This window comes from Rutilus rutilus (assembly GCF_951802725.1).
Source record: "Rutilus rutilus genome assembly, chromosome: 4".
NCBI lineage: Eukaryota > Metazoa > Chordata > Actinopteri > Cypriniformes > Leuciscidae > Rutilus > Rutilus rutilus.
The window spans coordinates 11,421,134-11,439,922 of NC_140212.1; the positions used below are offsets into that span (position 1 = coordinate 11,421,134).

General features: G+C 38.5%; 1 protein-coding gene across 1 annotated transcript; it reads left to right on the forward strand.

The window, feature by feature from the left end:
• The first annotated feature begins 4,129 nt into the window (after nt 1-4,129).
• On the forward strand, nt 4,130-16,087 carry nuak1a (NUAK family, SNF1-like kinase, 1a). Its single transcript, XM_084407174.1, has 7 exons — nt 4,130-4,689; nt 8,960-9,080; nt 10,577-10,728; nt 12,338-12,403; nt 12,477-12,596; nt 13,971-14,103; nt 14,206-16,087. Exons 1-7 carry the CDS (start codon nt 4,456-4,458, stop codon nt 15,237-15,239), a joined length of 1,860 nt encoding a protein of 619 aa, XP_084263300.1. The 5' UTR covers nt 4,130-4,455; the 3' UTR covers nt 15,240-16,087.
• Nucleotides 16,088-18,789: the final 2,702 nt, after the last annotated feature.

Here is an 18,789-nt window from a genome sequence, read left to right on the forward strand (position 1 = left end):
AAGAAAAAAAAGACTTTCTTTTAGTCCATGTTGTAAGTTTTAAGGTAGTCGATGTGCTTAGATCGATACGTTATACAGATATCTTACAAATATCTGTCTTGGAAAATTACATTCCTTCATTCATCATACTGTTACACATTCTAACAAAGGTCACAAGTCTTCTGGGTATTCTGTGTATATGCCACAGATTTTCCGAGAATTGTCAACCTTTGGTTTGTCACTAGGGGGTTGGGGTACAAAGAAGATATAAATCCACATTCCAACCATTCTGCTCAGTATAATAAACAATAAGTGCAATAAAGATAAATATAAGGTCTGAAAAAGACCCTCCAGGTCTGAATTGTGTATAGCCTGCTTGATAGTTTAGAGCTTTTTTTTTTCTTTCTTCTTGGTAGGCTAAATGCTTTACTAGTGGATCATTGTCCTCTGGCATTCTGGGCTATATTTTGATGGACAGCTCCTAAAATCAGGTGAGATGGCTGATGCTCATCTTATGTTACCCACCAGAATCACCCTAAGAGCTGAGCATTCTGGGACTGACAGTCAGATAGCCAACAGCAATGAGCGCAAGTATGCAAGACTTGCTGTGGTGAGTATGGATAGAAGTGAAATATAGATGATTTCATTTATTAGGGTATGGTCCCCACATAGGGCATACAGAAAGGTCCTGATTTGATCGTTAGAATAGACTCGCTCATATGACATTATTCATATCTGCATTGTCAAACCTTGTGGTGTTCAGGAAATGAATAATCAATGTTGCTTAATGTACTGTGACTCTCTTGTGCCAGTGCCATGACATGTACTGTACATTACAACACTCTTGAGTCTACTTTATATTTCATTTCCATCAGCCAAGATTAGTGGTTTGCCTCCAGGGTTTCATCACTGTATTTTACATGATATCATTTTGTTCCCTCCTTTATTTCTGTAAAGCTGAAGTCTTCTGTTGCATATTAACTAGTGATACACACACACTTTATTTCTGTAAAGCTGAAGTCTTCTGTTGCATATTAACTAGTGATACACACACACTTTATTTCTGTAAAGCTGAAGTCTTCTGTTGCATATTAACTAGTGATACACACACACTTTATTTCTGTAAAGCTGAAGTCTTCTGTTGCATATTAACTAGTGATACCCCCCCCCCCCCCCCCCCCCACACACACACATTAAAGCTACATTAAAAAAAGAAAAGAAAAACACTAATATTGTAAAATATATAGTTACAATTTTAAAATGTAAAATAACTGTTTTAAAATGTAATTTATTCCTGTGGTTTCAAAGCTGAATTTTAAGCATCATTACTGCATTCCTTATTATTATTAATGTTGAAAACTGTTTTTTTTATTTACTAAAAAAAAATTTTTAAACTTATTTATTTATATGTTTTTTAAAATATTTATACGTTTATTTTTCATTTTTTGGAAGCCATGATATAAAAATAACAAAATTCTGGATTTTTTGATGAATAGAAACAGCATTTATTTGAAATAGAAATCTTTTGTAACATTATAAATGTCCATACTGTTACTTTTGATCTGTTTAATGCATCCTTGCTGAATAAAAGTAATCATTTGATCCAAAACAAACAAACAAAAATCTTACTGACCACACACATTTCAACAGTGTGTAAAGACACATTACAGCACAGTGGAATTAGTGAAGCAAGATATAAACCCAACAATGTCAAATATGTTTACAATGTTCACAATTTCATAATCGACAGTTTTAGGAGGGTAACAAAGTAGATCTTTCTTTTTTTATTAGCCAATTGTTCTAATTATGTTTTCAAAATAAAGCTGGATGTTAAATATTTTATCAATACAAAATGAAGTCCAATATCAGCATCATTATTGTAGGAAGTGGCCTAACCCTTAAAAGGAAACTGTGCTTTGCCCTTTGACCCACAGACCCCTGAGTCACCGAGTTCCAGAGACAGGCGAGACCTGAGCAGCCCGTCATCCGGAAACGGGTGAGCTGTGCGCAATGCACACGCACAGGCCTACATCAGCACCACACACACACACACACACACACGCACACGCACACACGCTACAGTTACGTCACAGACACAATGTGCTACTCGCCACTCGCTATTATTTGGTTGCAGATTGATGAGGTCATGACACAAACATATAAAGTCATATGATAACAAATGTATCATACTACTGTTTGAAAGCTAGTTTATTGCTAAATGTCTTCTTTTTCACTTACTGTTTTTAAATATAGGGCAGAGTACAGATATACAGTATCATCAATACATATATCAATATAAATTAAACAAACTCGGATATTCTACGCATAAGTTTAGCATCCAATGGACAATCAGAACTAGGTAGATAGTTACTTACGTATTGCAGTCAGTTACTGATTCCAAATTACATGACAAGAAAATTTAGTAAGTAACGTAATCTATTACACATTTAAGGGAATATAATCTGACTTCTTTTTTGATTACTTTTGACCCAAATTGTTTATCACATTGAATAGGATAATATTGTACCATATTGATATAAAAATACAAAGAGAAATAAAATATATTCCATTCTTTCTTATCAACAACATGAAGTGCATTAAATATTACATTATTTCCCAGAATGAGGTTGGTGATGGAACTGCAGGGGGTTTGTGAGTTTAATGAAAAGCTATTAATTAAATCATACAAATTTAAATAAATTATTTAAAAATAAAAACAGTCAAAATAAAACACTTACTTAAAAAAGATTTGTTTATTTGTTTAGCTGCATGTCATGTGACAATTAACTGACATCAGAGAACCGTGAACTTATTTATTGTTACTATTGACTTCATTTTATTATTTGAATAACTTATTAACTTAATATCTCAGCGGACAAAAAAGTTGGGGAATCCCAGCATTGCATGTAAATATGAAATTACATGAATTTGTACATTTTAATGAGTTTGAAAGACAAAAGCCTTTCAAAGACAGTAATACGTGATTAATTGACTCATTAAGTGATAACTCAATAATTTATGTGTTTGTCACTGACTAGATTTACAATGTTGAAATGTTGTGAAAACACTTCTTAAAAGTAAAAAAAAAAAAGTAAAAAAAAAGAAAGGATTTTTGTAAACCCAGTGATCAAATGGTGTGTGGGTCTCAGTTTTCAGGGATAGTCACATTACTATAGTGGCAGGTCATTGTGTGCAATTCCACAAACCCGGAAGACATTCCACAAACCTGGAAGCCATTGTGAGAATAACATATTATCATATAATGAATAATGTAACTGTAGTCAAGTATTTAAAAATCTAATCTAATCTAATCGCAAGTACTTCATTTTTGGAATCTGATTAAGTAATCCAGATTACATGTAATCAGTTACTACCCAGCACTGTGCACAATACACATACTTCAGAAACAATTTCTGAACACAGAATATGTTGCTGCTATATTATGTCCTCCATATGATGGCAGTGCTTGCCAATGATCCCAGTAGGCTTTATGACAGCTGCACAAATACAGTGCTATTGCTAGAGGGCGCTGCTGAGCCATATTTTGCTACAGCTTACCGTCCTGAGAGCATGACCAAAGTTTAGGAACACAACACAAACAAAAACAAACACCGCTGGACAACGGGGGAAGTACAACCAGACATTCATGATATGATGTCATGATGCCATGTCTAGTGGATTTCAAGGAAATACAAACCAGAGATTCTTCATTAGAAAAGCCATAATAGTGCCAATAAAGCGTTTCTGACACCGAAATGATGCTTATTAGCCCAGGTTTAGTCATATCTTCATCTTCTGTCATATTTGTATTGTTATATTGTGATTATTTGTATTCATATTTTAATTATTACTGCAGAACACAGGCATAGCCTACATTAGCCTATATGCGACTGGAAATGCTTTCGTCGTGCCAATAAAGCACATTAAATTGAATAATAAGAGAGAGAGAACGTGATGAAAGGAAAGCACTGACCAAACCTAACAAAATACAGTTAAGTGTCCCCCATTACCCCATTATTCCATTAGAAGAGAGACAGAGAGAGAGAGAGAGAGAGAGAGAGAGAGAGAGAGAGAGAGAGAGAGAGAGACCTGCTATCATAACTCCGCCTCCGGCTTCATCCAGACTGCATTCTTTATTCCTGTAGTCTTTACTCTGGAGAAAAGGGTAAAAGGAGGGGAGGAGAAACACGCGCCGGTAGTGGGATGGACGGGAAAGCATGGAGTCCGCTCGCGCATATTTGAGCTGACGCTGACAGAGACGGGACGAGCGCATCCCAACACGAGAGCTCTGAACACTTCACCTATGAATGAATGACGGGTCGCTCTCCTTAGACGACACCCCCAAAAATCCCTGACCCCATTTCATTAGCTTAAATAACGACTGGACACTGAGTTCGGGATATTTGCGACTTTCTACATCGTCTCAGCGGCGATCTTAAGATTTATCGAGCATCTGGACACGTCGCTGAGGAAACCATGGAGACGGAATCGTCCCAGTTAGGGAGTAACGGAGCGAATGAAAGTGAGCTTCTACCGGTGGACTATCCGGGAGGAGAGATGCCAGCCTCTCTCGGTTTACGGAGAGGGTCCAGCGTGAAGAAACATCACCACAAACACAACCTGAAGCACCGCTACGAGCTGCTCGAGACCCTCGGGAGAGGTACATATGGAAAAGTGAAAAAAGCCATAGAGAGGCACACTGGACGAGTGGTGAGTTGACAATCATGCATATAAAAGACTGAAAAAATGACTCTATAGCTCAAGAAACCTAGTGCAGTTCTCAAAGGGGTATCAACTATGTTTCAGATGTTTCTATTACAATTATTTGAGATAAACAGACATTAAGTCATAAAATGATAGAGCTATAAAATGCAGAAGTTTTATGAACCAGGTGACTTGGCAAATCTGAATGTTGAAGTCTTTTCTGGGATCCTTGATAAATATGGTGTTTTCCCCCCCCCAGCATGGAGAAGCAGGAGACAAGAGACACTGTTTAAACTCGTTGTAGAACAGAGATATTAAAAAGATAAAAAATTGTCTTTCTTATGGGAAAAATTGTGTGGGTTTCACTCTATATCAGTTGACTTAATTAAACATTCCTTTGAATTGTTGGTGAAAGTTAATTCACCTCTAATGGCCATCATTACATGCCCAATTTCACCGGGCAAGTGCTGTCTTCCGTCCCTCAGTAACCGGGGTCAGATCATTTAGGTCATAGGAGTTGAGCAGGTCAAAGGTTTCAAAGCACGAGAGGTATGTTTATGTCGCAAGTAACCTAAGCTCCTTTACGCATCACTCTGGACTTCGCTAAGAAATGCATAACATCTGTAGGGCGAGATAAGTTGGAAAAACTAGGATAAACCACTTCTGCTTTGGAACTAGGTCAGCACATTAATCCTGAGACAGATCTGCATCTTGAGTAGGGCAGATATGGACATATTGGTCAGATCTGTGGGCGAGAGAAATGCGGCCTGATGTCAACAGCTGCTTGTGCAGAGGATGTTCTCAGAGTCACGTCCGGGACATGGTAACCTAATAAAGCAACCACTTAGGAGCATTTCCGCAGAATTAACGCCGCCTGAGTAGACGGACACATTAGATGGTGTGGTTCTGTGGAGACCAACACAGCGGGTTGTGTTTTCTGTGTCGATTGGCCAATGCTAAATCTGAAGGGCGCAGATAAACTCAAGTGTTTGTGTGCTGATGATTCTGGCAGCAGCAAATAATGTTCCAGCATATGCATTTAAAAAAGCTTTCTCTGCCAAAACATGAGTGAGCTTCAGTGATTTGCTTTGTTAACTTTGTTGTTTAAATGGATGTTCAGGGCGAAAAAAGACAGGTAGATATTGTAGACTGCAGGGTAGATGATAAAGTAGCATAAACTCAAACACATTTGGCAGAGCTGACAAATTCTGAAGTCGCAGTCCACACTCATTGTCTGAATGGACTGATTGTTGAATCTTAAGAATGCATGACTCACGCTAGCGAAAGGAAGTTTTTATATCATTGTAGGCTGAATTAAACCTGAATAAGTACTCTTTGCATGTGCTTCTTTATAGTATTGTATTTTTAGCACATGTTCAATACAAGTTTAATATACTAGGCCTAGTATAGTATAGGCCTAGTATAATATTATATAAACATCTCTCTTTAGAACATACAAAGAAAAATAGTACTGAAATAGGAGTATGCCAATGCTTTCTAAAGGAATAAAAAATGATTCATATGATTTACAGTATGTATATTTTCTTAAATACTGTTCAAAAGTTCAGATTTCCCCCCCAAAGAAATTAATACTTCTCAGCAACGATGAGTTAAATGACAGTAAATATATATAAAAAAAAAAAAAATTATATATATATATATATATATATATATATATATATAAAATGCTGTTCTTTTTGACCTTACTATTCAAATAATTCTGAAAAAATGTATCATAGTGTCCACAAAAATGTTAAGCAGCACAACCTTTTTGAATCGACAGTCATGAAAATAAAAAATAAAAAACCCTTAAAAAATAGGTTAGGCTATGGCATGAGGTACTTAAAATTTCTGGACGATTTTAATGCTTATACACACATTCTAAAAATATGAGTGTTTTTATTGAAAGGAAACTGACAGTGCATGTTTGGAGAGGTTGAAAGATGGAAGCGGAAGGTGGAAAGAAACAACAAATGTGACGACAGGGTTTCTTTTTTTGCTCATTCATTGTGTTCAATTCTCTATGACGCATTGCTCCGCACGAGTGCTCCGGTGAGTAAAGGTGCTCCCTTTTCCCCTTAAACGGCGGACAGGTAAAACAACACAGCTGTTGTGTGAGGCTTCGACAATGGCCCGGTCTATGTCTGAGAGACAATGAGAAGGCTTCAGTTATAGCCAGGGGTTAGAGAAGAGCACAGACTACAGCCAGCTGGCATGGGCATCAAACACAGGTTGGCTTAATGATCTGTAGCCACAGGCAGGGAAACAATACCACTCAACCATGTGCGCTTTCTTCAGCACGGTCAAAGAATCACCTGCACACCCATCTGCTGCCATGCAATTTTAATGAGTTTATGCTTTCAGTGTAATTGTTTTTAAGTTTGAGAGGAGAACACATTACATCACGGGTACACACACACGCACACTATTTCTGGCTCTATCTTACAGTCTCTTTAAACCACTCACCATTCTAGTGACAAACACCAGACTGAAATCAGACAGATCATATCCAAGTATGAGTGTTACATAAGTCACTGATAAGGTAACATGCAATGCATGTATTGCAGATATCGTTAGACAAGAAAACAATACATTGCATGCACACCCTGCTCAGACGTTTTCCTTTTGTCCCTAAAAGGCTTGGGGTGGCAGTTTATCGGTGCCGTGAACAACACTGGGTGGACAGGAAGTCAGCTCTGTCAGCACCACTTCCCCTTCTGAGTGTTTTATGAGTCAGTGGAGGAACAGGCTGCAAACTTCCTGCAACTTTAATCCCTCCTCATGACCACTCAGACTTAGTAAGGCAGAACTCTTCCTCAAGTACACACAAGGAAGAGTGTAAGGCATCCTCAAGTACACACACACATATTATATATATATATATATATATATATATATATATATACACATACACATACATACACACATACATACATGTATATAATATATATATATATATATATATATATATTCATAAACATACATACATGTATATAATATACATACATATACATACATATATATATATATATATGTGTGTGTGTACTTGAGAAGAGTTCTGCCTTACTAAGTAAGTATATGTATAGGATAAGACTTTAGATAGTGAGTAAATACAATTACTTTACCAGCTAATTCAATACATTTTTTTGATAACAAAAAGGAGGTTCTTTGAAAGCAGGCTTTTGAGCGCAGACACATCTCTGTGATCGAGCCTGTTTGGGAGCTTCTAAATGGGACATTTAAAAATAACTCCCGTGGTGCGCCTTCTCCCGAAAAAGCCATTCACCTTCACAGAAACCCATTTTTGCTCAAGGTTAGAGCCTGCTCACAGAAGATCTAGACCCGTAATCTCAACATCTCTTTACTTGCAAAGAAAAATAGTACTGAAACAGGAGAGTGCAATGCTTTCTAAGGAATCAAAAATGATTTATATGATTTACAGTATCTATCTTTTCTTGAACCGCTGTTCAAAAGTTGTTTTTTCCAGAAAGAAATTCATATTTTATTTAGCAAGGATGAATTAAATTGATCAAAAGTTAAGACAGAAATCTTTTGTAACATTATAAATATTTCAAATACATGCTGTTCTTTGGCCCTTTCTATTGAATTCTGAAAAATATATATATTACAGCGTCCACAAGAATCTTAAGCAGCACAACCTTTTTGATAATAAATAAGAAATATTTATTGAGCATCATATCAGCATATTAGATTGATTTCTGAAGGATCGGGTGACATTGAAGACTGAACATTCAGCTTTGCCATTCCAGGAATAATTGATATATAAATTTTTTTTAAATTATAATAATATTTCACACCATAACGGTTTCACTGTATTTTTGACCAAATAAAGCCTAGTCCATTTGTTCATTGTGAAAAATGTCCATGTTCAAACCCACCATAAACAATTGCTCTGAGGGTAAATAAAAAGACTACTACTACTACTACTAACTGGTTTGTTCAGTTAATATGTAGGTCAACTGCCTGAATAAGACAGGAAATACTTTTCCTGTGAACCATAAAAGGGAGTAGGGCTCTTCTGTTTCTATGATCTATGACCCCCGGGTCAGGATGTCACTGCAACACAAAAATTATTGACCCATGTCTTCATCAATACTGCTCAATCAAACTGAGAAGCTGAGCTACTAAACCAGGAATCTATGAATATTTTCTGTTTACTCCAATCAAAAGAATCATTAATATTACTTTGAACTAAATGTAAGCTTGCTACAAATAGTATTCATAGTTGATTTTAATAATGTGTGTTGGTTCTCAGGTGGCGATAAAATCCATCCGTAAGGAGAAGATTAAAGATGAACAAGACATGGTGCACATCCGCAGAGAGATCGAAATCATGTCTTCTCTCCGCCATCCACACATCATCACTATATACGAAGGTAGGCTTAGTCTTAGGCTAGTCCTAGTCTAGATAAAGCAGGTTCAAATCTAACTGAGGCAACATACCTCATATGAATTCAGAAAACAGAGCACAGTTTGGGGTCCAAGTTGTCTGAATGGATCAAAAGTCTTAAAATCCCTTCACTTTGACTCTCAGCGGGTGTAAACTCCACACCCTTTGCTGCAAAACATGCTTTTTTCTCAACTGCCAATCATCTCTAGATCCTTTACCCTCATGTTTTATTTATCTGCACCCTGCTAAGCCCAAGGGTGTTGATCAGGCAACAACATTGTTGGGGGTGTAGACTCACTAATGGAGATGAAGCGGATGCATTGAGGCCATTACAGTCCTGCAGCAATCAGCATGTTTAAAAATGTCCCACGCATGTAGCTGTGCCTCTCAGAACATAAATCAAAAAACCCATCAAATCAGGCCCCAAGCGCAGCACGCCTTGAGTGGGATACTCAAAACAAAGACTTGACAAAGCTGCTTTATCTCCACGCTGACAGAGGGAGACGCCACGGCTGTGGACTCATGCCACGCTCTCAGCCAGGGGTCATTATTACTGACCCTGGATCGGTCTGAGAGCCGGTGCCAAAACGGAGCACGCTCAGTCTTCTGTGTCTAATACGGATTAGCTGAGAGAGGTAATTACTCAGCGCTGGCCTGGGATTGAGTTCGGTGTCTTGAACGTGAACTTAACTTGTTTTTGAAGAGGTTATTATTACAACCTCGGTTAGTCCTGACCTAGACAGTCAAAAGGTATCCACATACACATGTTGTGTGTTGTTGAAAGTGGCACCAAGAGATCTGAAGGAAACCCACCTGATCAGCAGGATTCATCATCGTCTATTCGGTCCACTGACCATCACTGTGACGACCAGCCTCTGGGCACTAAACAATGAAGGGTCACTATGGAGATTCTCTCGCTGTATCAGCAGAAGGTGGAAGAGGATCTTAATGGAGGAACAGCTTCACTCCCCTGAAAAAAAGAAAAAAAAAAGATTTGCTGAGGTCCCATTTTTTCCATCAGGTTCTCAAGAGAAACACTTCTCTGATTGGCTTAAATGATAGCTATTAATCTAAGAGCTGCTACTAAGAATACCGTGTCGTGCAAAACACGTACCTTTTCTTGGAACGGGAATGTTTACGCCACCATCCCAGCTCACGCACACCAAATCTCACTTCCTGTCTGCACTTAACACCTGTTAACAGTTGTGGTCTCGCTTGCAAAGACAGCTCCTAATCGCCATGACCCTGACTAAAGCCAGACTCGCTGGCGATTTTGACTCCTACATACAGTACTGGCAGCGGCCCAACAAAAGCTCGAGCCAAACAGTCAATGCCAATGACAGAGAGCTTTAGTTAGTGAGTCGGACTTAATGGAAATATGCTATTTTCATTTGCATGCGCCGTCCCTTTAACATGCATAATACATTGATGTTGTGTAATCTAATAAAGTGCTGTTGTGTTTGCTTCTATGTCTATACCCAGTTTTCGAGAATAAGGATAAGATTGTGATCGTGATGGAATATGCCAGTAAGGGCGAGCTGTACGAATACATCAGTGAGCGCCGAAGGCTCGGTGAAAGGGAGACGAGACACTTCTTCAGACAGATCGTCTCTGCTGTCCATTACTGCCACAAGGTGAGGACAGAGCCCACAAACATCATATCTGTGTGGTGAGAAAAATGAAACCGTACATTTCTGTATGATGTTCTTTATTCCATAAAATAAAATTATGAAAAATGTAAATAGTGATACAATTTTGGAATGACATGAGGGTGAGTAAATGATAGACATTTCATCTTCTCATGTATTTCAACCCTTTACATTTTTAAATAAATGTAGATTTTTACACCCTTTCTAATAATCTCAGTGCAAAATATGTTAGCAGAGAGCAAACTAAAGTGCACCAATGATTTTTCAATGATGATATTGATGAAGTGTTTCTGTATTATGTCTGAAATTATAGCCTGAAATTATAAAACAGCCAGTTTTGGCCCTGGATGCTAATTAGATGCAAAATTCTAGTTGTAGGATTATATTGAATGACCTTGATCACAAAACGAAATTATCCAAAATTTGTCCTTAACACTTTAATTCATGTAAAATATTTTTTACAAAAGCAATAAAGTTTGACGCCATGCTTTCCCTGCCCAATAAAACAAATAAAACAGCCTAAGCTGGTTTGTTGGTCTTAGTTTGTCTTCCAACCTGTTCAAGCTAGTCTTTTGGCTAGTTTTAAAGGGAATGTTGTACTATTCAGCTGGTCAGGCTGGTTGCCCAGCTAAACGTCAGCTTGGCCACAATAGCTACACCAGCTGAAGACCAGCTTGGGCAGGTTGGGAGGCCAGATTTAACTAGCTAAGAGCAGCAGAACTAGCTTAAGCTGGTTTTAAGTGTTTTTTTTTTCCAGCAAGGATATTGTAAATAGGCTCTACTGCATGTCATGCCTTTAACCGCTAAGTACAACATGCAGTGCCACAACTACTTCCTACACCACAGCGTCTCATACCTTAAATGAAGCCTCTCAAACTAAACAACTGACATCTGTGCAATGTTCACATGCAATCGACATGATTCACACATGAGCTCTCTATAGAGTAAATAAAATGATTTACTGAAGGAGGTCATGATATGCGAGGGATAAACTCAACTTCCAAGAATGTCTCGATATAAAAGGTTGTGGAGCCAAAGAGCAGCTGTGCTCTTCTGTCCTGGTGCCAAGCCCCTCCTCATCTCATATTTTCCCACTTTCCAAGATTGATCATTCAAATTGACCTTTCACACTGATCCAGCCCATATTTCTTCATTGTTTTCTCTTTTATTTCACATTTTAGTGCATATTTTTCTAGTTTTACAGAGTTTAAAGGTAGGATTAAAGCAGAAAATGCTGTTCCTAGATCAGCACAAAGGGTTAGACGGTACCCAGGGCCGTGTCAGCTGGAAAGTGAAGCGTCCTGGGGGAATTTAGAGTGGGTTTGGCCTTTGTTCCTTTACAGCTGGGCTGATGATGTCATCAACTCAGCTGGGGGATTCCAGCTCAGCCCTTCTGATCAGGGAGAGCCAGAAGGTCGTCACAAAAATGGGGGAGGCGATTCAAAGATCAGGCTATTTGACATTCGGGTTATGTTACCGGATAAAGGGAAATGTCACTTTTTTCCTTCCCTTGTAAAAAATTAGGTCCATTAACCTGTTGTAGATCATCAAATATGACAGAACGTTGATCGAAAATCAATTATTTGTCTTATAGAGCGGAGTAGTGCACCGAGATCTCAAGCTGGAAAACATTCTCCTTGACGACAACGGAAACATTAAGGTATGTTATAATTTTCTTCCAGTGATTTATTACTCACAATATTGGCCTGTTCTGATTCTGTCTTGCCTTCCAGATTGCAGATTTTGGTTTGTCCAACCTCTACCACAAGGACAAGCTTCTTCAAACGTTCTGCGGCAGCCCGCTGTATGCCTCCCCTGAGATTGTGAACGGAAGACCATATAAAGGTCCAGAGGTACATTATGAACTAAAATTCTCCAGTTATGCCATTTAAGAGGTCTTCATTTTTCACCTTTAAAAAATGTAAGCTAGGAAACACAATCACATACTTCCTGTCTGAAAAGATAAGAGAGAACACATATAACAAAGAGAAAGAGAAAGTGTTTGAAACCACCCCTACCCCTCATTCCAAATCCCAACACACTCCAAACTTAGTCACTCCCTACACAGGAATCATTCCCCACGCCAAGTCAGTCAGCGTACCAAACATCCTCTATAATCCAGTGAGAAACAAAGACTGCCAAAAAGAATGACAACTAATCTCAAAGCTATTTTCAGGATATCAACCATTTTACACCCCTTTCACGATTCCTAGTATTTAATAGCCAAACACTAAGCCTGTCTGAAACACAGGAATATATCACAATTCCCATACTATTTCCGGTTTTATTGTATGATGATGACACATGCACAACTCTAAAAGCCTCTGGACAATCAATCATACAGTGATCCCCCCTGGTCCCTCAATCATCCTTACATAACTCCAGACCATGGGAAAGGCAACATTCTTCTCGCTGGTCAGAGATCAGTGGATCAGGGCCAACAATCACAGAGCTCCTCACATCTACTCAGGGTCAGATAGGTCTGGAGTTAGGGGAGTGGATGCTTCCTGCACTGTAATCAGCCATTGTTTCCCTCGATACCTCCTCATTCCTGGCCTGCACCCCTGGCTAATCAGCAGAGGTGCAGAAGGGATCAGACGAGGTCAGGCACGAGAAATGATTAAATAACGAGCAGGAATTATGATGGCAGTTACTGCAAAGATATATGTGAGATTACCTATTGTTCTCATACATTTTAGGTGTACAATGACAGCTTGATTAAATGTTCATAAATATAGGTGGAGTTAACTTTATGGCCCAGACAGGAAAATAAAATTCCAGAACCTTTTAATCTATTGCTAAATGACGACGAGTCTTCACTGGCATGTGTTCAACTAATACAAAAGGTCAACCAGTCTGTGAAGCCATTAAATATATAATAAAAATGTAAGTGTCATGATGATCATTTAACAATTTGACAATGTTGACAAAAATATGTCTAGAGAAGTTACATTATTATTATTATTATTATATAGTTTGTTTTGTGTCTCTTTGCACAACTCAAACTAAAATATAATTTTTATATTCATAGTCAAATTAAATCAATATGACATGATGAAAAATATATTTAGTCTATAGACAAAAACAAACAAGACAAAAAAACTATAAGAAATAACACTGGAATTTCGTTATTTAAATGCACATTTAATTGAAAATGTTCCATAAACCATTTTCCAAAACTGTATCTCCCAGTGGACCAATTTACCAATGTGGTGTTGTTTTGACAGGTTGACAGTTGGGCGCTGGGCGTATTACTCTACACTCTTGTTTACGGAACAATGCCCTTCGACGGAGGAGACCACCAAAGACTCATTCGCCAGATCAGCAATGGAGAGTACAGGGAACCGCCACAGTCATCAGGTATGTGTCTTCTCTACAGACATTTCAAAGTTGTCTGAACCCAAATCTCCCTACTGAACCCAAAGTTTCCTGACCGAGTTCAAATCTCTCCGTCTCATTCAGATGCTCGTGGTTTGATCCGCTGGATGTTGATGGTTAATCCAGAGCGCAGGGCTACAATTGAGGACATTGCAAATCACTGGTGGGTGAACTGGGGCTGGAAGACCAGTGTGTGCGACTGCCAAACACAAAGGGAAAATAGCTCCCCCATGCTTGCCCGCTTCATTGACTGGCAGAACCGCACAGAGGTCCGTCCTGGAAAACCCCAGCGCCCAGAGCCTGGTAACACTACTGTCACTAATACAGCCTTGACTCCAGCCCGGCGTTTGAGAAAGTCCACGAAGGAGAACGATATTGGAATTTGGGGTGTAGCGGAGGAGAAGCCGGGCCTCAAGAGACCAAAGAGCATTCTGAAAACTCGGGCGACCAGTGGAGACCAACGATCTCAGAGTCTGTGTGAACTAGAGCTCAGGCGGTCCATTTGCTACCTAGACGTTGAGTCCGGTTCGAGTCCGGAGCGAGAGGACACTCTGGGTGGCTCACCAGCCAAAATGGTGTCCATGTTACCTAAGAAAGGCATTCTGAAAAACAATCAGCAGCGCGAGTCTGGCTATTACTCCTCACCAGAGCGCAGCGAGTCCTCCGAACTGTTAGGGGGCGCTACTGTGCAGCCTCCTAACAGCTCACCCACCAAACGGTCTGTCGGGAGGAAAGGAATACTGAAGCGTAATGGGAAATATTCCACACACAGTGCTGTGGGAGTCCATGGGGAGGTCCCGGCTGACTCGACCCTCTCACGGAGCCAAAGCAGACCCTCTAGCATTGTGTACGAGGAGACGGGTCTCTCCAGCATGGGCTTGGACTGGCCTCCCGCCTCTCCCAAACCCAACATCCGGGGCTCACTGTCTGCCGAAGACTTGCTGCAGATGGCCGGATACAGGGGCCTTCAGACTGTTGCGCCCCATCCCAGCGGAAAGGGTGCCCGCAGCCCTCCCGGCTCCCCTGGAGACAACGGCAGCTTCTCCTTGCTGGCCGATCTGGATGATGTTACCCAGGTGTACCAGAAAGCCCTGGACATCAGCAGCCAGCTGAGCTAGACTTGGACAAAAAGGCTGAATATACGGAGAGACTGGAAGAGTGAATGATTCCCAGCTTGTCCTTCTCTTGACAGTGCTACTATGTTAAACGTTTACAGGTCGAGAAGCGGGACATTTCAAATCTCCATTCACCAACTCGTGTTGATGAGCATTTCTCATGATATTCTCGTTTTAAACTCGACAGTTGAGGGGGAACAACGGAAGCACTTTAAAGCGGCTGTTCTGCAGCATGTAATGTACATGAGAGCTGGGACCGTGTTATTTAAGTTATTTATATGTCATTCATGTTTTGGCCATTTGAAAATGCCAAGGCCATTTCACAGTCCTTGGGAGAGTGTTTTCATCGATACAGGTTATGAATTATGAATAGTGTTAGATAAAGGCCATTTGAAAATCTGTATAATAAATTCTCATAATACCAGCGATTTTCAAATGCACAACAGTCCATCAGTAATGCTAAGACTCGAGAAGCTAAGACTAAGAATTTGAAAGGATTTAAGTTTAATATACAGTTTAAATAATAGTAGCACTATATTTTACAGTCCTGTTTCCCGTGTACATACTTATAGTAATTACAATAAGTGGGTAATAATGAGGTACTAACCCTGAACCTACTCTTAAACCTAACCTTAACCCATGTAGTTACCTTACATTAGTACTTTCTTAGTACACTAAGTACACGTACTGTAAAATGAAGTGCAACTGAAATAAGAACATACTGTTTTGACAACATTTACAAAAAGTACCAAAAGGTACGGTACCACCATGATTTTTTTGAACATTGACCATGGTACTACCATGGTATTCTTGAAAATTACCATTTAATTTTGGCAGCCCTAAAATACTACAAACAAGAACAAAAAAATAAATAAATAAATAAATACATTTGAGTATAATGATCATTTCATTACTAGGCCATATCAAAGTACCATGATATTATAATTTGATACCATAACTTTACCATGGTACTTACTTTTTTTTGTAAGAGAAGTTATAGAGGGTACCAAAAACACACTGAGTGGAAATCATGATCCCAGAGCTCAATTTTAACTTGTTGTGACAGAGACATATCTCAGAGATATATGTTGACATATCTGTGAGATCAGTTAGAGAGCAACTAGTGGAACACAAAGCACATGAAAGGGCAAAGGGCAAAGGTTATATCAGTGTTATGATACCATACATTCTCTGTTACAAGCATGCACACACGCACACACATACAGTGCTAGTGCACATGGGTAATTATATGAGCTCCCTGAAGCATGAAAGTGTGGAAGGACAAGTTTTGACCTATGGTGTAGTTGTGGTCCAGAAATGACCTGCATTTCAACAACACATGCCATTTAAGACAGGAAAAGAGATGTCAAACTGTTCTTTTCATGAGGTGGAGTGTTAAAAGACATATTATGAAGGCTGTAGATTATGAAAACAAAGATTAAGAATGAAAAGGTTTCTTTAAAAAAAATGGGAATCAAAAGGTCGCTTTTCGAACTGTAAAATCTTCAGGAAGTAGTATATTGTGCATGTGTTTTTTTGTTCAACATTCAATGGCATGCCAAGATAAACTGAAGATATACCATGCCATTTCCCTGTATTTTCTGTCTGTTTTTGGTTGTTATTGGTAGTTTAATTTCTACACTTGCTCACACAGGCTTAATTTCAAAATATTGGTTTCATGAGGCATTTTTACTGTAGGTTAAGTATGAACAACAGCTTTAAACTATAAGTATGTGCTTAATATTCAAATCTGTGTTAAGATATACAAGGCATTTCTTTCAACCTAAGCATCAATGTGGCAGTTTTATATGAAGTACAGTGTAACCATTTACATATATAAAATTAACTGGAAAAAGAATTTTATCCTATAGGATATCTGTTATAGGCCATTTAGAAAACTTGACTGGATATACTACATATTTAAATTGTGTTATTTAATGCGTCTTGTATTATATACTGTACATTGTCATGGCTTTTTTTTTTTCAACTTTGACTTACGATTGTCTTGATTTGTGCCTTCATTGACATAAGATTGTCCTAAAAATGTTAAAGTTATTCTCAGTTAAAATAATTTGTAACATTGTTTTTTAAAAGATGTTAAATAGGCATCCATGAAAAAGAAGATTGTCTGTATGGTTTGTTATGCGCACGGTTAGGTGGTGTATTAAGCCGTACTGTGCTGTTTGTGCTCAGTGCAAAACAGTCACTTCTTTTAATAAATGTCTCGATCTAAATACCGTGTGTGTGTGTGTGTGTGTGTGTGTGTGTGTGTGTGTGTGTGTGTGTGCATCTCCACTCACTCCATTAAATTTAGAACACACAGTACTCATAAAAGGTTAGAGCCTCTCACCCAGCCAACCAGCTATTCCAGGATCAGTGTCATAAAAATCAAATAAAAAGTATATATATATATATATATACACACACACACACACACACACACTGTGCTTGTTGAGACTGGTGTGCTGACCTTGTTGTGTCAGGCCACATATGTTTATTGTTGTTTGTTCCTCAGCCCGCATGATCACAGTGCAACACAAGCACACATTTCTCAAAGTAAAGCATTTACTTCTCAGGTGACATTTTCCAAAACAGCTAAATCCCTCACGTATATCACGTACATACATTCAAAAATATTTTTTGCATGAATAACTAACGCCAACATTTACTATGCACTACAACAGACATTATTCTAAATATAATCCAGTCACACAGACATTTTTTTTTTATAATACATTGCCGTTCAAAAATTTTGGGGGTAAGATGTTTTTTAAATAAATCGTTTATGCTCACCAATGATGCATTTTTTTAAATCAAAAATGCAGAAAAAACAGCAATATTGTGAAATATTATTATAATTTAAGGTTTTCTATTTTAATATATTTTGTAATGTAATTTATTCCAGTGATGGCAAAGCTGAATTTTGGTTGGGCTGCTTAAAATTTTAAGGAAACCTTAAACTTTGATTAACCAACAGTTCAAATGAACAGAGACATTTTTAGTAACAATATAAAAGTATTTCTTGTCACTTCTGATCTATAATGCTGGGTGAACTCAAAAACGAGAGAGAGCTGGATCCATATGCAGTGAGTTTTATTAACAGAATAAACATACCAATAAACATGAAGATCAGAGAACCAGGGAACAGAAAGAGCACACCAAAACATACAGCCACGAAGGAGCAAGAACATGGGAAAACACTGGAGTATAAATACCACTATATACAGTATAAGACATAAGAAAATATGCATTGTTTGATGGAACTGCTGTAAAAGTTTAAACTGGAAAAGTCACTCACTTCCTAAACAACCCAAAAAGGTTAAGATGGATTTAGTGTGGAAAAGCAAGCACAAGACTGTGTTTGCATGGGCCAGGCTTTGAAAAAAAAAAAAAAAAACCTGTCTCTTCATATGGCTGGAAAAATAATCAACAACAGTCAGGGAACAGTTGGTGTGTATGTGTGATTGTTTTTGTGGACACTCGCCCTGTTGCATGGTGTGAAACTCATCATTTACGACCTAATGCCTCCCGTCTGTGACTAAGTAGGTGTGTG

Excerpts from the sequence above, each read along its gene's own strand:
- nuak1a (XM_084407174.1), top strand. The coding sequence starts at position 4,456 with ATGGAGACGGAATCGTCCCAGTTAGGGAGTAACGGAGCGAATGAAAGT. Across the intron at positions 12,597-13,970 it reads GACCATATAAAGGTCCAGAG|GTTGACAGTTGGGCGCTGGG; the intron begins GTACATTATGAA and ends TTGTTTTGACAG. Across the intron at positions 14,104-14,205 it reads GGAACCGCCACAGTCATCAG|ATGCTCGTGGTTTGATCCGC; the intron begins GTATGTGTCTTC and ends CGTCTCATTCAG.